The sequence below is a fragment of the Podarcis melisellensis genome (assembly GCF_964234715.1).
Source record: "Podarcis melisellensis genome assembly, chromosome: 7".
Lineage (NCBI taxonomy): Eukaryota > Metazoa > Chordata > Lepidosauria > Squamata > Lacertidae > Podarcis > Podarcis melisellensis.
Genome location: NC_138539.1, coordinates 2,035,675 through 2,061,221, shown reverse-complemented (window position 1 = coordinate 2,061,221; position 25,547 = coordinate 2,035,675). Strand labels below are relative to the sequence as shown.

Genomic DNA, 25,547 nt, shown 5'->3' with positions numbered 1-25,547 from the left:
AGCAAGTCCTAGGCTCTGTGGTTGAACCCACAGCGCCACCCACGTCCCTTAGCAAGCCTACTGGGAGCAAAATACCACCTGTGAATCATTTCCCCCCCATAGCTGTCAACTTTTCCCCTTTTTAAAGGGAAATTCCCTTATTCCGAATAGGATTCCTCGTAAGAAAAGGGAAAAGTTGACAGCTATGTTTTCCCCCCATGTTGCCCCTCCCGGTCTTCCCTGGGGCGATGACGCCCCTTCCCTCCACGGCCCCCCACCCAAAGGTGCAGCCGCTCACCTGGGTGGGCGGGGCTTCTCCGCGCCCCGCCTCCTCCTCCTCCTCCTCCCAGACCGGGTCTCCGGCGGCCGCCCAACCGGAGCGGCGGCCCGCCTGACGTCACATCGTCGCGGCGCGGTTGGCTGCGGCGGGCGCGGGGCGGGGCCTCGGCGGGGCTTAAAAGGCCGAGCGGGGCGCGCGCGGGCGGCAGAAGCGCGTCGAGGCGAGCGGCGTCGCGTGTGGTGGTGTCTGTGGCGAGGCGGCCCCTCGTCCTCTGGCCGCCCCCTCAGCCCTCGGCCGCTCCTCCCGGCGCTGCTGCGAGGCCGGGCGGCCGGCGGATGCCATGGAGAGGGGCCCGGCGGCGCTGCTGCAGGTGAGACCCGGTGACCTTCGCGGGGCGGGGGAGCTGAGGGGAGCCGGACGGCCTACCTGTCCGCCTGAGGGAGAGGCGGCAGCGGCCCCCAACCACCCTGAGGTAACTCGCGAGCGGGCGGGGGTCGCGCGCCCAGTGACGTCTGTCAAGGGAGAGACGGGGCCTTTGGGACTCCCCGCCACAAGGTCCCGCCGCGCGACCAGGAGCCGCCTCTCAGCCGCGCTGCTCCCTGGCAGAGTTACTGGGTGGCCCCCGAAGGGTCTCCCCTCTCCCAGTTGCTCCATTAGGGTGCTGGTTTGTGTGTGGGGTTTTTTTTTCCTTGGGACGCTTCCCCCCCAAAGGAGGCAGCGCTTGGGCTCTGGAGGAGAAGGGGGCAGGAGGGCATGGATGGCATGGATGGCATGCCAGGATGGGCAGCCTCCTCAGAGCATCCTCTCTCCATCCCGCCTCCCCCCATTCTTCCTTGGACTGCCAGCTAATGGGGCCGATCCAGCAAGGTTAAGGTGGAAGGTCTATTGCCTTCCCGCCCCTGTTAGCAGTGGGGCTTGCTGGAGGTATGGGAAGACTGGGCAAGGCCATTCAGGGCTCTTCGGCTCCCCCAGCCTAGAAGTGGCTCTCCTGGGTCTCAGGTAGGAAGAGAGATCTGTTCCCAACCCCTGACCCTTGTATGAGTGGAGATGCCGGGGCTGCGACCTTCTGTGTCCAAAGAGATGCAAAAAGATGCGACTGCCCTTTCCCCCTGGCCAGGGCTGAACTGGGATTTGAACCCAGACCTCTAAGCGTGCAACAAGCGTATCAGATTCTCTTACCCCAGCTCTCTGGATCGTGGGATGCACCTGTCGGGGGCTCCCCTTTCTACCCATTTCCCCCCACACCCAGTGAGCCTTGGCAAAAGGTTTTCGCAATCATTCTCCATGGGGCCGATTGCCATCCATGACTGGTACCTTGAGCCTGATGTCTTTAATCTAGGAAGTCTGATGTGGTTTGATGTCTTTAATTTACGAAGTCTGATGTGGTTTGGGACCTGCACACTTACTTTGGAAGCCAGCTTCTTCTTTAAGCCTCCCCCCCCCCGCCATCACCTTTATGGGCTGGTGAGATGGCCCCCCATCCTTGTGCCACATGCAGAGACATCTTGTCTTCTTAAGAGCAGCCGTCTGAACCCAGGCAGGCATTCTTGCTGGGGTTTCTGCTTAGTGTCTTGAGTTAACTTTGAATTCAGTGTAGTATTTTAAACTGAATGGGGAGGGTTCGTTTGTTTTTGTTTGTTTTCCCCTATTATCTATAGCTGGTTTGTAAACAGCTGATCGTTTTGCCATCTGTAGGGAAGAAATAACTCTGCCAGGTAAAGAAGGAGGAAAGTTTTCGTAATCTTGAGGGTGACTGGTGCTCTCAGTGCAGGCATGTAGCCACACATTGTAGTCCAAATTATTGTGGATTAGTAACATTTGTGGGCTTGTTTGTGAGAGATGTCTTTTGGTTTTACAGGGGCATTGTTTGGTGGGGTTTTCCACTCCTTTAAGAGATATTGCATGCACACAGGTCCTTGGGTATGTGTACAGTGGTACCTCGGGTTACATACGCTTCAGGTTACATACACTTCAGGTTACCGACTCCGCTAACCCAGAAATAGTGCTTCAGATTAAGAACTTTGCTTCAGGATAAGAACAGAAATTGCGCAGCAGGAGGCCCCATTAACTAAAGTGGTGCTTCAGGTTAAGAACAGTTTCAGGTTAAGAACGGACCTCCGGAATGAAGTAAGTACTTAACCCGAGGTACCACTGTATTCATTAATGACCACCTTTAAAAAATAACATGATTGGGGGGAAAGGGAGGAGGAGAGATGGAATTAGGGCAAGCCAGAACTCAAGCATCATGTATGCAAAGCCAAGGTTGTTCCAGGGGAGGGAAATCCCTTCAGAAACATTTTGCAGCAACCTTCAGCAACTTTGTACCCTCCAGATGTTTTGGACATCTCTGACCACTGCTGGCTGGGGCTGATGAGCATTGTAGTCCAAAACCTCCAAGGGGAAGCCAAAGGCCCCTTTATAGACTCCACCCGGGAGCCACGTTCCCCCAGTTCATGGGAAGGATGTCTCCCATTGTTGAAAAAGGAAAAGTTGCTGTCTCTGGTGGACAGAGGCATCCTGGGAAGGGGAGTGAAAGTGGGGTGGGTTCCAGGATCACAAGAAACTGTCTTGTACCAAGTTAAGACCCTTGGTCCATTTGGCTTAGTGTTGTCTGCACTGACTGGCAGACTCTCTAGGGCGTCAGGAAAGGGACATTCCCAGATCTGAATGATTGACCCAGGGCCTGTGCTCAAGTGAAGGAAGTGTCTTCTCTGAGCTGTGATGTGTTCTCTGATAAGCCTCTGAACTGTGATATGTACTCTGATAAGGTTCACACGAAATAATGCTTTGGGAGTAAGGTTAACTCCTTTCATAAGAAGTGTTTGTACTGTACTCCTTTCATGAAATCCTCTTAGAAAAAGAGAGAATTAAATGAAGGGCTTGTGCAACCCAATTTGCAAGCCCCTGTTTGCCAGCTTTATTGATTAGGCAATGTTTGCACAGTCTTGTGAGTGGTTCTCTGCTCCCTTCCCCTGGTTCACACAGGTTGCCATAGCTACTCAACGGCAAATGATGGAGCTATAGTAACAAACAGGGAGTGCCGTGTTTCCCTGTGTATACAGCAAAGGCTGGGACCACAGACACATATACACACCCTGCCAAAAAGAAAAGGAAAAAGGATTGAGGCTTCTGTTGCAGAATAGCTCTCCAGCACTGGGAACAGCAGCTTCTTTCTGGCAGCCTGTGCAGCAAACTGAAATCCAACAGGTGCAGCTTCCCTATGGCAGCACAACTTTTTTTGGTTTCTGATGAAGCTTGCCATGTTTGATGTCTGTGTGCTAGGCTGCTACTGTGGGTGACCTGAGAGAGAGTCTCTCATTCCCCACCTTCACCAAGTTCTCTGCCACATTGCAAGGAATCCTTGGGAGCACAACGGCATCATTGCAAGTCCCCCCAAATATTACAGCTCCAAACAATGGTTTGGATCACTTCCAAACCTGAGTCTGAGGGTCCTGCTGCCCCCTAAGTGCACTCCTTGAGCTCGCATTTAAGAAGTTAACCACTTCAGGGATACTGGATCTGACCACTGCTATATTTATACATTGTGAGAAGTTGTGGTATTTAGGGATTCACTGAATGCAAACTTTTTTTTAGTGGCGTTTGGCCACTGAAGTGTGGCCAAACTAAAGCAAGAGTGTATGTTTTAATGTGAAAACAGGTGATGCTGTTTTTCTTCTGACAAAAGTTGGATGCTTTGCCAAAAGTTTGGCACTTAAACTGCTGTTTGCCCTGTATCATGACCTTTGTTGAGACAGAGACAAGAGAAACATGTCCTTGTTAATTCTTCTCAACATCTCAGTGGCTTTCGATGCCACCGACCATGGTACCCTTCTGTCCGAACTAGGGGTGGGTGGCGCCGCTTTGAGGAGGTTCCAGACCTACTTGGACAGTTGTTCCCATAGGGTGTTGCTTGGGGAATGCTTTGCAGCCCCGTGGAACCTTCAATGTGGGGTCCGGCAGGGCTCAATCCTATCCCCCACATTGTTTAACATCTACATGAAACCGCTGGGTGGGGTTATCCAGGGTTTCAGAATACATTGTCAGCAGTATGCTGATGACACTCAGCTCTATTTCTCCTTTACATTTGCAGGTGAGGCAGTGGGAGTGCTGGACCAGTGTCTTGACTTGGTAATGGACTGGATGAGACCCAGCAAACTGAAACTCAATCCAGATTACTGAGGCACTGACTGTGGGTGGTTCCCTAGACCAGATGGGTGGGCGGTTGCCTGCTCTTGATAGGGTTACGTTGCCCCTGAAGGAGAAGGTTCATAGCCTGGGGTTACTCCTGAGTCCTTTGCTGTCACTCGAGGCTCAGGTGGCCTTGGTGGCCCCGAGTGCCTTCCATAAGCTTCGGCTGGTGGCCCAGCTACGCCCCTTTCTGGATAGGGATAGCCTAACTACTGTTGTCTATGCTCTGGTGACCTCAAGGCTAGATTACTGCAATGCGTTATACGTAGGACTGCTTCTGAAGACAGTTCGGAAACTTCAGCTGGTGCAGAATTCAGCAGCCAGGTAGCTCACTGGAGAAAGATGGTTTGAGCATATTACATTGATCCTGGTCTGACTGCACTGGCTACCAATTAGTTTCCGAGCCAAGTTAAAAGTGCTAGTTTTGACCTATAAAGCCTTAAACGTCTCAGGACCGCAATACCTCAAGGACTGCCTCTTTCCATAATGACCTACCCGGACCTTGGGATCATCTTCTGAGGCCCTTCTTCATGTGCCGCCTCCTCAGGAGGTCCGGAGGGTGGCAACATGAGAACGGGGCCTTCTCTGCAGTGGCTCCCCATTTGTGGCATGCTCTCCCCAGGGAAGTTTGCCTGGCGCCTTCACTATATGCCTTTAAGCGCCAGCGAAAAGCATTCCTTTTTAACCAGGCCTTTGGTTGATTTGATTGACATCCTATGCCCTTTTAAAATGCGGTGGTTTTTTGGGGGGTTATTGGGTTGTTCTTTTTATTTTGATTATATAATTTGTGGTTTTACATTTTTATTTTGTTCTGTGAAATGCCCTAAAACCTCCGGGTATACGACGGTATATAAATTCAATAAATAATAATGATAAAAATAATACTCTACAGTGTCAATTTTATCATTTATATGGTGCTATCAATATACACGGTGTGCCTAACAGTATCAGCACACATGTATACTGTGCTCCAAGGAGACAGCAATAGAAGAGTCCTTCCAGACTGTTGCCTTTTGGAGGATGAGTTCTGCGACATGCCATTGACACAATAATAGTGCATTAGTGGTGGTGGGTTTATACTGAACCATCCACACACTGTCCTGTCTTGTGATGCTCCCACAATGTTACCACATTATTGCCTCCTCGAAGGCAGGAGTCTTGTGTCTACAGTGCAAGCAGTGTTGAAAGCAGAATTGTGTCTAACAGCTCCAATACCATCCTGAGTGCAGATCATCATGAGTGCACAATGGAAAGGATGTCTGGAGGGACCATAAGCCAGGAATGGCTTGCTCCAAAACAATTCTTTCTGGGGAACAGGAGACACTGTTCAGAAGAAAAAGGATAATATATATATTCAATTAATACCCTCCAGTATTTTCCAGAAGAAAACCAGAGCAGCTTTGGGGTGCTTGGAACAGCATACACCCTTCACAACCACCCCAAATATTGTTGGAAAGCTTTTCTCTGGCTGATGTACATATTATACTGACCGTAGCTTTTCTTTGTTTTTTAAAAATGAGTGCTTAATCTTGCAAATAATCTCGTTGCATATGTAGGGTAGCTGCAACTGTATGCACATGGAATAAAAATGAATATCCCCTCCCCCCAAATACTTAAGTTCTAGAGATCCAGGTGGGGAGCCTGAAATGCGAAGAACTTTAGTGCACACTGACAACATTTGTCTCTGCAAAAGCAACAAAGATATTTTTTAAATACCGTACTAACCAGAAAATTCAGAGGCTGCCCCTGCTAAACAGGGGGTCGTGTCACTGGAGGGCAGAACGTACTGTGGATGTAAAAAACCAACATTAGCTTGAATGCACATTAGATGTAGATACCTTTCTCTTTATTTTTCTTACCTCATACCAAAAACATTTGCAAATGCAGCCTTCCTCAAGCCTCTGTTGTGAAACGCCCTAAATTGGTCTGACAGGAGCCTGCCACCGTGACAGCAGAGTGAGGGAATTGTGCCCTAGGGGTCCTGCTTAGCATGGCATCGGTGCTGCCACCCCCTTCCCCTGATGTCTCCCAACTTAGTGGGCATTGCAGCCAGTTGCCTGCGCCATGGCAACAGCAGACCTGCTTGGCAGAAGTGCCAGCAATAAATACGCCAACAGTGTTGCGGTCCCCTTGCTGCACATCTTGCCCCACATATTATCCCCTCCCTTCTCCTGCCCCCAGATACACCAGAAGAGATTGCATCTCCTCCACCAAGCTGGTTTCAGACAAATCTGACAGCATGAGATTGGGGTGGAGCATAGTTCAGCAGCGCTGGGTAGTGGGCAAGTTACGACGTTAAATGCATTTATATGAACTGTCATTGAAATAAGAGATGCCCAGTGGCTTGAAGAGGAGAGGGGGCATCTCTAAGCATGTTGGTGATGCTGCTTTACATACATACATACATAGTCATAATTACATATTTGTATTGCTATATGATTTGTGATCTTGTATATTTGTTTTTTCCCCCAGCTTATAAACCGCCTTGTGTATTGTAATATAGCCTTTTTAATATAGCGGTATATAACTTAAAAATGAAATGAAAAAAAGAAGGGTGGTGGTGGTGTAGTGGTTAAGAGCGGTAGACTTGTAATCTGGGGAACCGGGTTTGCTTCCCCGTTGCTCCACATGCAGCTGCTGGGTGACCTTTGGCCAGTCATACTTCTCTGAAGTCTCTCAGCCCCACTCACCTCACAGAGTGTTTGTTGTGGGGGAGGAAGGGAAAGGAGAATGTTAGCTGCTTTGAGACTCCTGAAGGGGAGTGATAAAGCGGGATATCAAATCCAAAACTCTTCTTCTTCTTATATTGCATCTTTTCAGAGGTGAACATGCAGGATCCCATCAAGCAAACATCCTCAGCTCATGTACATTCCCTTTTTAAAGTAAAGGTAAAGGGACCCCTGACCCTTAGGTCCAGTTGTGGATGACTCTGGAGTTGCGGCGCTCATCTCGCTTTCCTGGCCGAGGGAGCCGACGTCCAGCTTCCGGGTCATGTGGCCAGCATGAATAAGCCGCTTCTGGTGAACCAGAGCAGTGCACGGAAACGTCGTTTACCTTCCCGCCAGAGTGGTACCTATTTATCTACTTGCACTTTGACATGCTTTCGAACTGCTAGGTTGGCAGGAGCAGGGACCGAGCAATGGGAGCTCACCCCGTCACGGGGATTTGAACCGCCGACCTTCTGATCGGCAGGTCCTAGGCTCTGTGGTTTAACCCACAGCGCCACCCGCATCCCTTTTAACATGTGTACTTATTTGCTATTTAACAGCAGCATGCTTTTTCACATGGGGAAGGAGGAACCCTTCCTGTTATACCTCTTCAGCTACTGATGTCATTGGACCTACAATCCATAGTTCTCTCTTGCAAGCCCTGGTGGGATGCTCTTGTGTGGCTCCCATTTAGTTCATGGGGGTTGTGTAGGAGAACTTTCTTGTAGCTGATGCCTTTATTAGTTTGTTATTGAACTTATTCATTGCATTTTTGTTCCTCGAAGTGGCTAACATAGTAAAAGGAACAAGCCTACTTAATGGATGAGTATAAGACAGACCACTAATATATTAATGTTCCTCCTAATTAAAAAAAAACAATGAGTGTGGGTAAATATGAGCCTTTGCCTCTCAGTGCAGACAGTATGGAGTTAGATAAGACAAAGTGTCTGGCTCTGTAGAAGGCTGGTACCTCTGTTCCCAGTTACAATATATGCTTAATAATGAAAATCTATCAGCATAAATACTTTGATAAATGTAGATGTTTCAGTGTATTTATTACCAATTAACTTGAAAACTTGGGCGGAAAAAGTATTTACGTCTTCCTTCTTCCTCCAGAGAGGGAGGGGGCCATAACCCAGGAGCTCACAAGCATGTCTTCCTGGCTTCCACGTTGACACTCTAGGCTTTTTGAAGCTTGTGTGTCCTCCCTGACTGTGATAGACAATTGAGTCGTGTTGTTCCACTACCCTTCCTAGGGAGCCAGGTGTCCTGGCAGGGCTGCTTCTTCTTGCTGGTGTCTAATCCATCTCCTTAGCAGGCTGGCTCTCAAATCCTCCCCATACCATTAAGCTGCTTTAGAATTATTTGCAGCTTTCTAAATGCAGAGGGGACCCAATTCAGGAAGAAGTCATCATTGTGCCCCAGCATGCTTCTGTGGCAGTCTCTCCGTCTGCGTAAGTGGAGCAGCTGTCCCAAGGCTCTTGGCTTGCTATGGTAAAAGTCCACCAGCCCAGAATACCATGTTAAATGTTGTCAACACTGGAAAAACGGAAGTGGTCCCCTCGCACAAGAAGAGCCCTGCTGGATCAGGCCAATGTCACATCCATCCCAGTATTCTGTTCTCACAATGGCCAGCCAGATGCCCCAGTGGGAAAAACCAGTAAGCAGACTGAGCACAAGAGCAGCACTCTCCCCTCCTTCCAGGAACTAGTATTCAGAAGCATTGCTGCTTCTGACCATGGAGGTGGAGAATAGCCATCCTGGGTGCTATAATAATATAATAATAGTAATAATAATAAGTAGTATTTATTATTTGTACCCCGCCCATCTGGCTGAGTTTCCCCAGCCACTCTGGGCGGCTTCCAACAAAGATTTAAAATACATTAAAATGTCACACATTAAAAACTTCCCTAAACAGGGCTGCCTTCAGATGTCTTCTAAAGGTCAGGTAGTTGTTTATCTTGTTGACATGTGATGGGAGGGCGTTCCACAGGGAGGGTACCACTACCGAGAAGGCCCTCTGCCTGGTTCCCTGTAGCTTTGCTTCTTGCAGTGAGGGAACCACCAGAAGGTCTTCAGTGCTGGACCTCAATGTCTTTGCAGAAAGATGGGGGTAGAGACGTTCCTTCAGGTATACGGGACCGAGGCCGTTTAGGACTTTAAAGGTCAGCACCAACACTTTGAATTGTGCTCAGAAACGTACTTTGAGCATCAAGAGCCCTCTCCTCTTCCATGAATGTGTGTAATCTTTTAAAGCCTTCTTTTTGGTAGCCATCACTATCTGCTGTGTGAGGGAGTTCCATAGCTTAACTATCCACTATGTGAAGAAAGACTTTCTTTTATCTGTCCTGAAACTGCCAACATTCAGTTCTGGTCTTGCGAGAGAGAGAAACCTTTCTCTAGCCTCTTTCTGCATGCCATTTATTGTTATATAAACTTCACAATGGCTCAATCCCAACAAGCCCCTCTTTCCTGATCTATGCCAACCTCTCTCTGCCCCACAATTATGCCATGCCAGGCCTCAAGGTCAGGTTTGGGGGTCATCCCTCTTGTTTCAGCTTTATGGTGAACCATCATGCGTGATCCATTATAATCTCAAAGGAGGATCCTTTATAATCCTTCATTATTAAGAGGCTGATAATATTATTTAATCCCCACCCTATCTTTTGAGGATCAGAGCGGATTACAATAATTTAAAAACACATTATAGCTACGTCCTATTTATAAGCGCTCCAGACTTCCCACATGTCGTCCAGTCTTTGTGGCACGTCTGCCTCTCACAGCAATATCCCAAGGTAGATTGCTATTAAAGGTAAAGGGACCCCTGACCATTAGGTCCAGTCATGGCCGACTCTGGGGTTGCGGCGTTCATCTCGCTTTACTGGCCGAGGGAGCCAGCGTACAGCTTCCGGGTCATGTGGCCAGCATCACTAAGCAGCTTCTGCCGAACCAGAGCAGCACATGGAAACGCCGTTTACCTTCCCGCCAGAGTGGTACCTATTTATCTACTTGTACTTTGACATGCTTTCAAACTGCTAGGTGGGCTATTACTACCACTTAAGAGATGAAGAAGCAGAGAGAGAGAGACTGAGACTGACTTGCCCTCAGCCACCATAAGAGCTTCATAATCTAGTAGATGTTTTGAACCCGTGTCCTGGAGAAAGGAATGTTGGATGACAAAATAGAGGGGGACTTCCTGTGAGGAGCAGAGCAGCTTCCTGTTGGCACTCGAGTGGGTGTTAGACTTTTTGTTTTTCAGTTTAGCGAGAATGTTTCTCTCACATTAAGGAGATGGCCTCATGAGCAGGCGTAGGTGGAACAGATGAGGTCCTGAATCATAGAGATGTAGAGTTGGCGACACACAAGTGGTCATCTAGTTCAATCTGCCACAAGGCATGAGGGTGATCAGTAGCCCATCCAGCTCTGCCCCCCTCCAATTCCCCAGTTATCTTCATGATAGGCCCCATGGCTGTAGGCTATGCAACATGCTGGTGAGAGTTTTAGCCCCAAACCAGGTTGTCAAAGTCTGTCCCACTTACTGAATATTTTATTTACTTATTTTGTAAACTCTGGACACTGCTTGCTTATAAAAAGATCCCTTCAGAATGGCTTGCCAGAAAAGATAAAACAATGAAATTATCAAGAAGAATCGACAGCAACCATTAAAGACTTGGGGAATGTTAAAATAGCAATAAATTAAACACAGTTAGAATAGCAATAAATTGAACACATTAAAACTTACATCAACTTTCTAAACATGCTAGAGCCTCAGCAAGCCACTTCTGCGGGATCAGGCAGCACACCTAGAAGTGTGCTCAAAGCGAAAAGGCCTGCATTTCCCTGTACTGTAATTCTGAACCCGTGTTTCCATTTGCGAGACTTGCATTTTTCCATTTCTCCCGTTGCATGGAGCCTTCCAGCTCACATGCTCTTTCTCCCTGCTACCCCCTCAAGCCACATGCTGGTTGCATTCACAAGAAAATTGTCCTCCCCGCGATGAGCTTATCACTATGTAAATGCAAAGTAGGTTTCCCTGTCGGGTTTGCTTTTTCTGGGTGCCCTCGCCCTCAGAGTTGTCTGGTACTGAGTGCCAAAAAGAATATGTTTCCAGGCTGGCTTTGCAAAGTGCTGCCCTGGGGGTGCTGTTTCAAAGCATGTTTCAAGGGATCCTGGCATTGCAGCAAAGCTTTGCAACCGAGCAAAGGCCTGGAGTGTTTATGCAGCAGCCGGACAAGAGCTGCTGTCCTAAGCCCACAAGGAAGGCGGCTTGGTTGCTTCAGCACATTGGAGAGTTCCTAGTGAGCGCCTTCTCTCAATGAAGGATCTCTTTTCAGTCCATTACAGTACAGTACAGTATTTCATTCTTAGACTGAGCCTGCACCATACAGTGGTACCTCGGGTTACATACGCTTCAGGTTATATACGCTTCAGGTTACAGACTCCACTAACCCAGAAATAATACCTCGGGATAAGAACTTTGCTTCAGGATTAGAACAGAAATTGTGTGGCCACAGTGCGGCGACAGCAGGAGGCCCCATTAGCTAAAGTGGTGCTTCAGGTTAAGAACAATTTCAGGTTAAGAACGGACCTCCAGAACAAATTAAGTACTTAACCCAAGATACCACTGTACACTTAAAGCACCCTCAACCAGAATCCTGGGAACTGTAGTTTAAGGGCACTGGGAACTTTAGTTCTTTGAGGGAAAGCTGCAGTTCCCATGATTCTTTTTCTGTGGCAGGGAATGTGCTTTAAATAGTATGGTCTGTTCCAGTACAGTGGTACCTCGGGTTACATGCGCTTCAGGTTACAGACTCCGCTAACCCAGAAATATTACCTCGGGTTAAGAAGTTTGCTTCAGGATGAGAACAGAAATCGTACAGCAGGAGGCCCCATTAGCTAAAGTGGTGCTTCAGGTTAAGAACAGTTTCAAGTTAAGAACAGACCTCCAGAACGAATTAAGTTCTTAACCCGAGGTACCACTGTATTGAACAGCTCTTACAGTCAGAAATTTCTTCCTAATGTTTAGGCAGAATCTCCTTTCTTGTAGTTTGGATCCATTGATTTCGGTCCTCTCAGTCTTCTCTTCTCCAGGCTAAATGTACCCAACTCGTTGAACTGTTCCTCATAAGGCTTGGTTGGATTCACTCAGTCGACACTCTGCATTTACTCAGAGGTGCTCTCCTTATGGTTTTTGTGGTTGAGCCACTGTACTGAAAAAGAGATCAGGGGCTTTGGCTTCCAGGCACTGCAGGGCGCCCTTTTGTTAGCAATTAGGCAGCAGAGAGGACTGCGCCCGCAGCCAGTATTTTGACACTGTGGATGTGCTTTGGATTTATAGAGTGGCATTAGGAGGATGTTTGCTGCCTTGTCCTCCATCTTTTCCCTCCAGCATCCCAGCGAGATCCTGATGAAGGCTTCTCATGGAGTAACGGCTGATTAATATAGCTGGATGCTCCTCTCTCTAATTCATCTGCCGGGAGGCCGAGCTGCCTCTGTGAATGAACAGATGGAGGGCACCCCCCTCCCATTTTACCCCAATCTCTTGCAGCGGCTGCAAACTCCCGATGAAATTTTAATAAGGCCTTGCTTGCTCATTATTTATTATGCATTAAAGAGAGCGGGAGGCAATTAACTGAGCAAGAGATGACACAGAAGAGTGCAGTGAAAAGGGACCCTGCAGGCTAGCAGGGAACAGCAACCCCACCTCAGCTGGGCAAGTGCCTGAGCAGCAAAAGGGACCTGATGGCTCCTCCTCATGATAGAGTCATAGAATTGTAGAGTTGGAAGGGAACCCCCAAGGGTCATCTAGTCTAACCCCCTGCAACGCAGGAATCACAACTAAAGAATCCCTAACAGATAGCCACCCAAACTCTGTTTATAAACCTCCAAGGAAGGAGAACCCTCTGCCCTCAGAGGGAGTCATTTCCACTGCTCTTAAAGTTCTTAAAGATAGATAGATAGATAGATAGATAGATAGATAGATAGATAGATAGATAGATATAGATAGGTAGGTAGATAGGTAGGTAGATATAGAGATAGATAGATAGATAGATAGATAGATAGATAGATAGATAGATAGATAGAGGTACCCCTGCCCGTACGGGCCAGTCTTGACAGACTCTAGGGTTGTGCACTCATCTCACTCTAGAGGCCGGGAGCCAGCGCTGTCCGCAGACACTTCAGGGTCACGTGGCCAGCGTGACAAGCTGCATCTGGCGAGCCAGCGCAGCACACGGAACGCCGTTTACCTTCCCGCTAGTAAGCGGTCCCTATTTATCTACTTGCACCCGGGGGTGCTTTCGAACTGCTAGGTTGGCAGACGCTGGGACCGAGTGACAGGAGCGCACCCCGCCGTGGGGATTCGAACCGCCGACCTTTCGATCGGCAAGTCCTAGGCGCTGAGGCTTTTACCCACAGTGCCACCTGCGTCCCAGATAGATAGATAATTTATTACGGTCAGAGACCACCTTATAAAACACACTTGGGGGGTACAGTCACAGAAGGAAAACAAACAATTAAAACCATGTACAACAATAAATTTAAAAACAATGTACAACAATAAACTACCGCAGGGAGCTGACCCAGAGTCACCCATGGAACCAAGTTTGGGGAATTTGTTAATGAACTAGTTTGAGTTGGGAGATGGTCTGCGCCTACAGATCTGTACACAGAATGTGGTGACCATCCAGATCGTCTTCTGATCTTTGCCTAACAGGAAAAAGTCGGATTTTTGCTTTTCCGGGAGGTCAGCGAGCCTCACCAGTAGGGGATCAATGGTCTCACTCCGTGCCTCTTCATAAAAGGGACATCTAAAGAACAAGTGCTCTGGGCTTCCCATCTCCCCCAATGAACAGGCGCAATGTCTCTGAGCATATGGGACTTTCTTAAAGGCTCCTTCCAGGACCAGCGAGGGCAGAACTGAGCTTCTGGCGAGTGTAAAGGCCCTTCTAGCATTTTTAGCTCTTAAAGTTATTCCTAACACTCAGTCGAAATCTCCTTTCTTGTAACTTGAATCCATTGGTTTGGGGCCCTCCCTCTTGAGTAACAGACAACAAACCCAACTCCTTCAACCATTCCTCATGAGGCTCTGTTTCCAGACCTTTGATGATCCTGGTCTCCATCCTCTGCACACCTTCTATCATGTCAATATCCTCCTAAAGCTGTGGCACCCAGAACTGGACACAGGACTCCAGGTAGGGTCTGACCAAGGCAGAACAGAGCAGTACCATTGCTTTCCTTGATCTGATCACTATACTTCTGTTGATGCAGCCTATCATAACATTAGCTATTGGTGATGGTTGTATGCTCCTTCCAGGATCCAGAGGCAGCAGGCTTTTTTTAACCTATTGCTGAGGAATAACCACTGTGGGGGGTATTTCCCTCATGCTCTGTTTGTGGTGCCCCTGCAGCCATCTGAATGGCTACTGTGGGGTGCCAGATTAGGTGGGTCTTTGGTCCAGTTCAGCAGGGTACCCTTCTGTGAGTCAGGACACCCCAAAAAGGCTCAGTTCTTGCACAACTGCAACTCACTCGACCGTGATTGTTGCTGCAATAACAACAGTGTGGTAGAAAAGGCTGACCAGGGGAACTGAATTGATTTTGAGCAGAATCTGTGTTTTCCAGCAACTGGTATTCAGAAACATTTCTGCCTCCAGCTGTGGCATTACAGGGTATAACTACCATGGCTAGTAGCCACAGATAGCCCTTTCCTCCATGAATGTGTCCATCCTCTTTTGAAGCCATCCAAGTCGGTGGCCACCAATTCCTCCTGTGCTGTTGGGGCAAAGAAGAGAGTCTACGGAAGGATTTGGAGAAAGGGAGAGAGGCTGCTTTAGAAGCAAGGAGGTAGAGGCTGTCCCCATCATTGCAAGCAGGGCTGTGTTCCAAACTAGCTTATTCCATGAATATGTAATCACAGCAGAGTTGGCTGTATTAGCTTTGGCATCAAAAAGGCCTGGAGTCATAGGAAGCTACCTTGTACTGAGGCTATGTACACATCATACATTTAAAGCACTTTGCTCTCCCCCATGAGAAATGTAGTGTACCCTTTACAGAGCTTCAGTTCCCAGCACCCTTGACAAGGTACCGTTCCCAGGATGTGCTTTAAATGCATGGTGTGTACACAGTGCGTGCCCATCTGTTGGTTCAATATTTCTTACGCACTGAATTGTACGGGTTCTCTAGGGCTTCAAACAGAGAACATTCTCCGCCCTCCCTGGAGGCGACCCCAGAGAGGTGCTCTACCACTGAACTATGATGGCCTTTCCCCCCTGTGGCTTACAATTTGGCCAAGTTGAGGTCCTCCACAGAAGTTTCAAGGCACAGATCGCAAAACCAGATGTGCGGAAGATAAACAAGGTCAACAAGAGGAGATTCGAAAGATAACAAGAATGCAATGAATACATGTATAATCACTGCGGTGTGGAATATCAATACAATGCACATCCAAAACATAATGTGCATTTGCCAGAGCGTCGGCGCATGAATACTAAACCATTGTTATAACACCAAAGCAGCGATAATTACTTTTGCAGCAGGAGATTGCTTGAGTGCAAAGTTGCGTATCAAAATAGGCCCGTAGCTGGGGGTTGGCGAAGCAGAGATGGGACAGGCATGCAAGAACAGGAGCTTTGAGGCTGATGGAGAAATTAAGAGGAAGCTTCATCCAGAGATTGGCACAAACAACCTACCAAATCTCTGAGGGCAGCATCCATTCCCCCATCTGTTCTTCCAGCTGGTTAGATCCTCTTCTCTGGAACCAGAGGCAGGGGAGACTTTAAGACCATTGCCCCACACAGCGTGTCTGCAGCCTCACCCTAATCTCTCATTAGGATGCCTGTAGCACTATAGTGCTTTTCCCTGATTGTTGGTGACGTTGCTCAAAGCCTCTAATGGGTTTAGAAGCCACTGAACTATCCCTCCCCAGCTAAGGGGCAGTGGGGAAGATGAGACGGTGGCGTGCTGAGCTGAGATGCCAGGGGGTGCAAGGTGAGTGTGTTCTACTTCTCCGGCCTCCTTTTTGCAGCAAAGTCCTCACTTTGGCTTCACCCCAGTCCTGCTCTGCAAGCAGTTTCCACCTGGTGGCAAGGATCCAGCCATATCAGCGGCATCCACTGGTACCTATATTTTTAGATGCCTGTTGCCATGGTTTTGGTACCTTGGTTACAGCCAGTGGCTGAACCCAGAGGATCATCTAGCAGCCCACACTAAGGCAAAGACCCCAGATGGACTCTCTCCAAAGAGAGGTTCTCATCTGTTTGGTTGACATGGTGGTCATCGCCATGCATGTAGACAAGCTGTAGGGCCAACCGCAAAGAATCCTCGATACCAAAGCAACTCCCAGGTGAGCAAGGACTGAATCACACCATGCATGGTGGAACTGTGGAGTTCACGAGAAGTGCATGGCCGCCATCTTGGACGGCTTCAAAGGGGGATTGGAAGAATTCTTGGAGGAGTGGAAGGCTAACGATGGCTGCTAGTCACAATGATCTATTTTATTGTCCTTGTGGATTAGAAGCAGCCTGCCTGTGACTCCAAGTTGCTGGGGAGGATAGGAAAGAATGCTTGAGTGCAGGAGCGTGCCTTTTCCGCTTGCGGGCTTTTCTTAGGCCTCTTGTAGGTCACTGGAAAGAAATGAATGCTGGACTCTTGGACTGATCGTGGAGGAGTCTTCTTAGGGGAACCGCACATCGCTCTCCTTCATCCTGCAAGGCAAACAGTGTATCCAGGACATGCCTGCCTGTTTAATTAAGATATATACCACTGTGCCATATATATATATATATATATATATATATATATGCAGGTTTTGGTGTCCTCGGGTGTCTTCCCGTGTAAAAGTTGGGGTGTCTAGGCGACGTTTCGACGAGGTCTCACTCGTCATCTTCAGGCTGGTGCTTTCGGCTTCTTGTTACTGGAACAGAGCAGGATCTCAGTGTTTGAGTTCCTATAAATACTGTTGAAGTATTCCTGTACCCGTGAAAATCTACGAAAGCAAATATATATATATATATATATCAAAGTGGTTTGTGGCAATATAAACAGAAACCCATACAATAAAAACCATTAAAAATATATTAGGAGGGACTTATTTGACTAAGAGATGCCATTATGTCTCAGTACTTCCAGGCTTCATCAAAGAAACACATAAATGCTTAGAAAACAGAAAACAAACTGTCACTTTCGGGTTGTTGTTTTTTGTTATTCTTGGTTAATTTGTTGTATTATATACATTTAAATGGAATTGTTATAAAATGATAGAAATATTTTTAAAACCAAAAAAAGTTAAAAGCAGACATGAATTGGACGGATGTCTTCTTAATTGCCTGTGTAGGCATGGAGGAATGGGAACATTTTCAGCATGCGTTCAAAAGGTTGGCAAAGAAGGCGTCTGCCAGCTCTAAAAAGGAGATTCCGCAGCATCCATATAAGTACACGGATGATGGGAATTGTGGTCCAGCAATATCTGGAGGGCCAAAGGCCTTTGCAGCTGTTTATTTTTATGTTTATTATTGTTATTATTGACTTTGTTTAAACTACCTCACAGGATTGTTAAGATAAAATGTTGGCGGGGGGAAAACTCAATGTACAACATATTTAACTCTTAGGAAGAGAGGAGAGATAAAATAATAAAATAGTGATTTAGTTCTGTGATTCTATTTCTCTTCTGTGGTTTGTTGAGCCTCTGCTATAACCTATTGTGGATTTTCTGTGGTGTGTGTTCTGGTATTTCTACTAGATAGGTTCCTCCTGTATGATGGATGTGTGTATGTGTATTTTAATGATCCGAATAGAGTGAAATATTACAGTTATTATATATTTATTTAAATTGTGTCTTTTTCCCTGACGGGGACTCATGAGTCATTGGGGGAAGGGGAGAGGGAGTATCTAGGAATTTAATAGGGTTTATATTATTTTGTCAATACTGTTTTATAGATTACAAATGCCTTATTGATTTGTTAATCATGTAATATGCCTTACACTGTAATCGTGATGCTTAGCTTATTTCTTTAGCTGCTGGTTTGCTAATATCATTTTACAGATTGGAATTGTTTTACTGAACATTTGTTATGTGATTTATGCCGTCCCTGTGATGTTCTCTTCTGCTACTGTTTGTTAAGCTGCTCTGGGATTCATTTGACTGGAAAGCGGCATAGAAATACAACCATTCAATCTCTCTCTCTCTCTCTCTCTCGCCAGCAGCTGCTCTAGGATGGCTCCGGTGGAGCCCACGCTTGTTTCCCTCCTGCTGTTGGGTCTCCTGGCACTCCAGGCCCGCACTTGCCCAGCCACCTGCCGCTGCTACAGTATGACCGTGGAGTGTGGCTCTTTGGGCCTCAAAGAGATCCCAGGCAACATCCATCCCTCCACCCAGGTAAGGCTCAGGTGGGAGGAAGCCCAACTCCCAGCACCACTGGGGTGGGGGGGGGGTGACCATTAGGGCCAGGTTTCCTTTCTCAACCCAACCTAACCTACCTCATAATACTGTCGTCCGTTCAGTGCAAATGCTGGCTTGCTTTCAAAAATAAATAAATTCAAACGTTAACAATAGGAACAATGAACGGTGTCTTTCCGAAAACACCAAAATTGGAATCTCTGTAGAAGTAGCATGTTGTTGTTGTTGTTTAGTCGTTTCCGACTCTTCGTGACCCCCTGGACCAGAGCACACCAGGCCCTCCTGTCTTCCACTGCCTCCTGCAGTTTGGTCAAACTCATGTTCGCAGCTTCGAGAACACCATCCCACCACCTCGTCCTCTGTCGTCCCCTTCTCGTTGCGCCCTCCATCTTTCCCAACATCAGGGTCTTTTCCAGGGAGTCTTCTCTTCTCAGGAGGTGGCCAAAGTCTTGGAGCCTCAGCTTCAGGATCTGTCCTTCCAGTGAGCACTCAGGGCTGATTTCCTTCAGAATGGAGAGGTTTGATCTTCTTGCAGTCCATGGGACTCTCAAGAGTCTCCTCCAGCACCATAATTCAAAAGCATCCGTTCTTCGGCGATCAGCCTTCTTTATGGTCCAGCTCTCACTTCCATACATCACTACTGGGAAAACCATAGCTTGAACTATACAGACCTTTGTTGGCAAGGTGATGTCTCTCTCATATACAATGACTGATTTGGTGTTGAGCCAATATAACCTACAAAATTGTAAAAGAATATGGAAATGCTTTCTTGAGCATGCAAGTGTCAAGAATTACTTTTTAATAGACTGCCAATTTGCTGTGTTTGAATCTGGGTGGCGGCGGGATTTGTGTGTGTGTGTACCTGGTATAGTTTTTTTTTTAATCTGCTTTAGCCAGCTCAGACCCTTAGGGATGTGGAGCTACAACAAATATATTAAACCAATAAAATGGAGAGCGTATATAAAAAACCAAAGTGTGTGCACGCAGACACATTACTACCACCACCAAGCCTTTGGGCTCCAAATGTAACCTTCGCATGTGAAAGAGCATATCCTCTCCCATGCCCACTCCTTTACTACCCTCTTCTTTTTAGAGCTTGATTAAGTAATCAAAATATTTTATAAAGAAGCAAAATGAATCAGGTGATTTGCTATTAAAGAGCTGTAGTACATAGACTTCAGAACATGGTGAGGTTCAATCTAAAGTCAGACAAGAAAATCGGATTGTTGTTCTTCCAGGAGCTGACACTATGTTGAGCTCAGAGTTTAACTGATGGCATCTCCCCTGGCTTTCTCCAGCGGGTGCAGAATGCTGCAGTGAGACTCCTTACGGGGTCCTTGCTGTGAGATCACATTCACCCGGTGCTATACCAGCTGCACTGGCTCCCAGTGGACTACAGGATCAGGTTTAAGGTGCTGGTTTTAACCTTTAAAGCCCTATAGGGCCTAGGACCCTCGTACCTACGGGACCGCCTCTCCTGGTATGTCCCACAGAGGAACTTACGGTCTTCAAATAAAAACATCTTGAAGGTCCCAGGCCACAGAGAGGTTAGGCTGGCCTCAACCAGAGCCAGGGCTTTTTCGGCTGTGGCTCCGATCTGGTGGAACGCTCTGTCACAAGAGACTAGGGCCCTGTGGGACTTGACATCTTTCCGCAGGGCCTGCAAGACAGAGCTGTTCCACCAGGCCTTTGGTCAGGGCACAGCCTGACTCCCTCCTTTGGCAATCTTCACAGAACTCTAGCCCAGTGGTTGCCATCAATTTGATTTAAATTAATTTTATAATGAAATGATTTTAGAATGTTGTATTATTTTATTGTTGTTAGCCGCCCTGAGCCCGGCTTCGGCTGGGGAGGGCGGGATATAAATAAAATTTGTTATTTATTTATTTATTTATTTCTCCCCATTTAGACGGTTTTTCTTCAGGACAACGGCATCACGCAGATTCACCAGCAAGACCTGGCATCTCTCTCGGGCCTGCAGTACCTCTACATGCAGAACAACACCATCTCAGCCCTGGAGCCAGGCGCCTTCCGCAACCAGAACCGGCTGCTGGAACTGGCGCTCAATGGCAACCGCATCCACCTCATCAACAGCAGCATCTTTAAGGGCTTGGAGCACCTGCGAGTCCTTTACCTGGCGGGCAACCAGATCACCCGGCTGCCCGACTTCACCTTCTGTGACCTGGAGGTGAGACCCTCAGGGGCAGTCCGGAAAGCGAGCCCATTGTCCATCAAGGTGGCCCCAGTCTGCCTCCCAGAAGCAGCCATGTTTTCTGCATTAGGACCCTGCTGTTCCCATTTTATGGATGAGGGAAGTGAGGCTCAGTATTAGTCAGGGTATAAGCAACTCTCACTTTCATCCCTGATCTGCAGCGGCTTAGTGCAAAGAGATGAATGACTTGGAGGAGCTAACTCTTAGCTAATTCCTACTGTATGCAACCAAGCATTATGGAAATAGCTGCATTACAAAGTCAGTTGTGTGAATTTTAAAAGCAAGTTCAAGCACTTGTCGTTAATATCAGGAACAGCAGGGACTTTCAGTACACAATTAAACTGTGTCCAGTTCTGGGCACCAAAATTGACAGAGGACATTGGTAAACTGGAAAGGTGTGCAGAGGAGGGTGACCGAGATGGTAAAGGGTCTGGTAAAGAGATGGCAAAGGGCCCCCAAATATTATGAGGAATGGTTGAGGGAGGTGGGTATGTTTAGCCTGGAAAAGAGGAGACTTTAAGGAGATCTGCTAGCCTTCTTCAATGCCACCTAGACCGCTGTCACATGGAATATGGAGCCAACTTGAATGAATGAATTTTATTATTTCTGTCACAGACCAGTTCCAGCCCACATACAATATTAAGGAAGTCCTAAAACACGATAGGGATACATTTGAATTTGCAATTAGGATGTGAGGGCGATCTGGCTGTGACATCTGTCACCCCGCTGATTGCCAGCGTTGATTTGGCTCTTCTGGCTGGCTAGGCGGGTGTCCCCTTCCTCCCTCACCGCTCCATGTGCGTCCCTCCCGAAGCTGCGCGCTCGGTGGAAGAGGAAAACCATCTCAGATAGAAGGAGTGTACTGTTCTTCGGTCAAGGGAGCCAACTTGTTTTCTGCTGCTCCAGAGGATGGGACCCAAGCCAGTGGATTCAAGTTACAAGAAAGGAGATTCTGACTAAATCTCAGAAAAAAACTTTCCAACTGTTAAGAGCCATTTCACAGTTGAATGGTCTCCCTCGGGAGGTTGTGGGCTCTCCTAATGTGAGAGTGAACGGCCATCTGTCTTGCATCCTCTAGTTGTGATTCCTGCCTTGCAGGGCGTTGGACTCCTGGCCAAGAGCTCCCAATTTGCATCGGGCTGGCTGCATGGGCAGGGCAAACGAATGAGGGACAAACAGCCCCAAACAGCAGTGGTACCAAAACAAGGAAGAAGTGGATAACGGTTCCAGGCCTTCTTTCTACCTAATGTGCCATCTGATTCTCTCTCTTGCAGAGGTTGCAGGAGCTCCACTTACAGGAGAACAGCATAGAGACTCTGGAGGACCAGGCGCTGGCTGGTCTGACCTCGCTGGCGCTGCTCGACCTCAGCAAGAACAACCTGCGCACCATCAGCCGGGTGGCTCTCCGGCCCCTCATCAGTCTTCAGGTGCTGCGATTGACAGGTGAGCCGCCGCGCTGGCAGCTCTTCTGGCGCCACCTGCAGGCCAGAAGTGCTCATGCCAGCTCAGCCATTTCAAAGCTGGCTCTGCTGCCCACTTCTCTTATTGCCCCCAAGGTAGAAAAGCTGGGGTAGGCAGGAGGGATGCGGGCATGTCAGGCTGGGAGGAAATCTCTGCAAGAGCCACAAAGATTGGGCTGGAAAAGGTAATAATATATTATTTATAAAATTCCAAAAAGATTGGAGTAAATTTATGGAGTACATAAATAATAACTGTAGAAATCTGAAGACTCTGGCAGGACTGAAATAAATCTTACGATGTAGATAGGATTGGATACAATAAGAAACGGTGGAAAAAGCAGAGTGTGGGGAAATGATTGTTGAATTTTACTGTATTTTGTTTGTTTGTATTAAATGACACACCAATAAAAAGCATGTATATAAAAAAAACACCTGCTTGCGGGTTTCTCACAGGGGCATCTGGTCGTCTGATATGAGATGTTGGGCTGGATGGGCCATTGGCTTGAGGCAGCAGGCTCTTCCTATATTCTTATTTTGCATGGGGCTGTGGAGTGGAGAGTGGTGGGGAGGCAGTGGGAGACTCCTGGTGTGACACAGACTTGTAACCAGACCCACCCCCCTACTCTCCCTCCCTTCCTCCTGGCAGAGAACCCTTGGCGCTGTGACTGCTCCCTGCACTGGCTGAGCTCCTGGATCAAGGAGGACGGGCAGCGGCTCCTGAGCCCCCAGGACAAGAAGATCGTGTGCGCGGAGCCCCCTCGCCTGGCTTACCAGAGCCTGATGGACGTCTCCGGCAACAGCCTCATCTGCATCCCGCCGGTCGTGCAGGTCGAGCCCCTGGAAGTGACGGCGCGGCTGGGCGACGACCTGCGCGTTTCCTGCCAGGCCTCGGGCTACCCGCAGCCCCTGGTGACGTGGCGCAAGCTGGCGCACTGGCGGGGGGCTGGGGGTGCCAAGGCCAGTGGCTCCCGGCTCCCAGGCGGGACCTTTGCCCTGAGCGAGCGCAGCGTGGGGGAGCGCTTTGAGCAGTCGGACACGGGCAGCGGGATGCTCTTCCTCAACAACGTGACGGTGGCCCATGCCGGCAAGTACGAGTGTGAGGCCTCCAACCCGGGCGGGACGGCCCGGGTCCTCTTCCACCTCATGGTCAACCTCTCCCAGCAGCAACAGCAGCAGACGTCGCGCGGCTACCCGGCCTCAGTAGATATCAGCCAGGAGCCCCTCTACGACATGGAGAGCATGGACTTCAACGCCCTCAGCATGGCCACGCAGACGGCCATCGCCGTGGCCATCTCCCTCCTGGCCCTGGTGGCCCTCCTCCTGGTGATCATGATCTACCGGAAGCACCGCAAGCGGAAAAAGGCCAAGAAGGAGGAGAACATCCTCTACGTCAACGACTACTCGGATGGGCCTACCACCTTCGCCCAGCTGGAGGAGTACCGGGATGAGAGGGGCCACGAGATGTTCGTCATCGACCGCAACAAGCCCCTCTTTGCCACTTACAAGGACCCCCAGGGCCTGGTGGGGACCTTCCCCGAACAGCTGCAGGATCAAGCCACCCAGACCTTGGAAGGGGAAGAAGACGGCCCCCCGGAAGCCAGCGAGCTCTTTGTCAACCAGGGACTCATGTTCCAGCCTCAGATTGCTTACGAAATCCACTGCTGAAGGATTTTGGGCAGGCGGGGAGAGCCCACAAGCAAGGTGCCCAGGAAACCTTTGGGTGGGTGGACTCCCCTGCCCCCTTAGGGGAGCTGCTTCCTTGACCTTTCACCTCCGCCCCGGCCTTCCCGATAGGTCTGCCTTCTTTGCGGCTTAAGGTGATGCAGGAGTGGAGCCCATGATGCTTCGGTGGCCGTTAGTGGCACCCAACGGGGAGACGGGGGATTTCTTTCTAAGCCTCTCCCCCGGGAGCAATCTCGCTCCACAGTGGCTGCCAAATGGAAGTGTGTCTCACCCTCTCGGCACCGTTCCTCGGGAGTAAGTACTCCCTCGGTCTCTCTGGAACTTCCTGGATGCTCTCCGCAAAGACAGGAGAGCGGTTCAAGAGGCTTCCATAAGAAGGTCCATTCAGAAAGTGTTACAGGCGGTGCTATTCTAGAAAAAGAGGTGCTGGAACTCACCATGAACACCTCCCTCGTTCTCTTAGAATGCAAACGGCGCCCACCTGAGAGGTGCTGGAACTGAGTTCCGGCGAGTTCCCCCTGGGAAAAAAGCTCTGGTTATGGGGTACCGAACTGGTGGCCACTGATGGACAGCAACAAGGCCGCACCCCTTGATTTATCCCAGTTGCCCCCCAGTTTGCCCTCCAATGTGTACCCTGTGGTTGGACAGAAGGAATTTGATTACTCAGCGAATGGAATGAAAGAAAAACCACTTCCTAGGCGTAAGTTCAGTCTCTTGACAAGAAGCTGATGGAGATAGAAGTCCATAAATGTCACACCCTGTGCAGTTTTGACCACCCTGTTTCCCCCCACTCTTTCACTGACCTTCAACTGACACTGTGGAGATGAAGCCGGGGGGGGGGCGCCGGGATATACCTTCCGAGAACAGGGAGAGCTTCTCCGGCCGGAGGACAAGTGTGACATTTGTTTTCCAATTTGGTGTTTTGTTTCGTTTTTGTTTCGTTTTAAGGATGAAGGAAAACATACTGTGACAATCCCAATGAGTTGAACAGCTCCACTGTATTTGTAAGTCCCACAGGTAGACCCCCCCCCACCCCTCACCTGCACAGCCACCCCACCCCCCTTTTCTGGTGCTACACAACTGTGGTTTTGCAGGAACCTTGAAAACCACAGGAAATGGGGAGGTACCACCAGGCTCTGCCAGGAAAATGGAAATGGCAGCGCCGCATAGCGATCTGAGCAAACGAGAAGCCAATAAAATGTAGCTGGTGCCGGGGGGGTGCCAAGGACCGGTATTTCATTTGTATTATTTATAAATTCTTACTGCACATCCCCTTGTGGAAAGTGTGCGCGCTGACACACAATTGTGGTGCAAAACGAGTTGCAGTCACACATTTCCTTGCACACCTATAAGTAGGGTGTAGCTTTGGGGATTTCTATTTTTCACATTTTCCTGATCCTGCGATAATACATTTTAGGCAGAGCATGATGAGGATGATGCAGAACATCCAGGGAGCTCTCTCAAAGGCTCTACAAACTAAGCAGCCAGTCCCTGCACAGAGCACAGTCTGTTTTGCTGACTATATTCCTCCCTGGACTCAGAGAGCGGGGATGGGAGGAAGGCCAGCTACTCCCTATCTCCCCCACCCTCTGGATCAGACCATATCCAGGCCAGAGAGAGCCAAGAGCAAAAAATGGCACAT

The 25,547-nt window shown here is 48.7% G+C and overlaps 1 protein-coding gene and 1 long non-coding RNA gene across 4 annotated transcripts; one reads left to right on the top strand and one right to left on the bottom strand.

The window, feature by feature from the left end:
* Window positions 1–486: 486 nt before the first annotated feature.
* On the top strand, window positions 487–25,139 carry LRRC24 (leucine rich repeat containing 24). Of its 3 annotated transcripts, XR_014170332.1 has the most exons (6): window positions 487–629; window positions 18,355–18,529; window positions 20,460–20,738; window positions 22,037–22,205; window positions 22,869–24,148; window positions 24,201–25,139. XR_014170332.1 is itself a non-coding variant. In XM_081918851.1 (5 exons), exons 1-5 carry the CDS (start codon window positions 595–597, stop codon window positions 23,885–23,887), a joined length of 1,674 nt encoding a protein of 557 aa, XP_081774977.1. In that variant the 5' UTR covers window positions 487–594; the 3' UTR covers window positions 23,888–25,139. The 3 variants fall into 3 exon arrangements, 2 of the variants coding, with proteins under 2 accessions (XP_081774977.1, XP_081774976.1); XM_081918851.1 differs by having other exon boundaries at window positions 18,358–18,529; window positions 22,869–25,139; XM_081918850.1 differs by having other exon boundaries at window positions 22,869–25,139.
* On the bottom strand, window positions 3,153–6,334 carry LOC309374421. The gene is made up of 2 exons (XR_014170578.1): window positions 6,173–6,334; window positions 3,153–3,354 (listed from the first exon to the last, which is right to left on the bottom strand). It is a non-coding gene; the product is annotated as an uncharacterized lncRNA (long non-coding RNA).
* Window positions 25,140–25,547: the final 408 nt, after the last annotated feature.

Excerpts from the sequence above, each read along its gene's own strand:
- LRRC24 (XM_081918850.1), top strand. The coding sequence starts at position 595 with ATGCCATGGAGAGGGGCCCGGCGGCGCTGCTGCAG. Across the intron at positions 630-18,354 it reads GCCCGGCGGCGCTGCTGCAG|CAGCTGCTCTAGGATGGCTC; the intron begins GTGAGACCCGGT and ends CTCTCTCGCCAG. Across the intron at positions 20,739-22,036 it reads TCACCTTCTGTGACCTGGAG|AGGTTGCAGGAGCTCCACTT; the intron begins GTGAGACCCTCA and ends TCTCTCTTGCAG.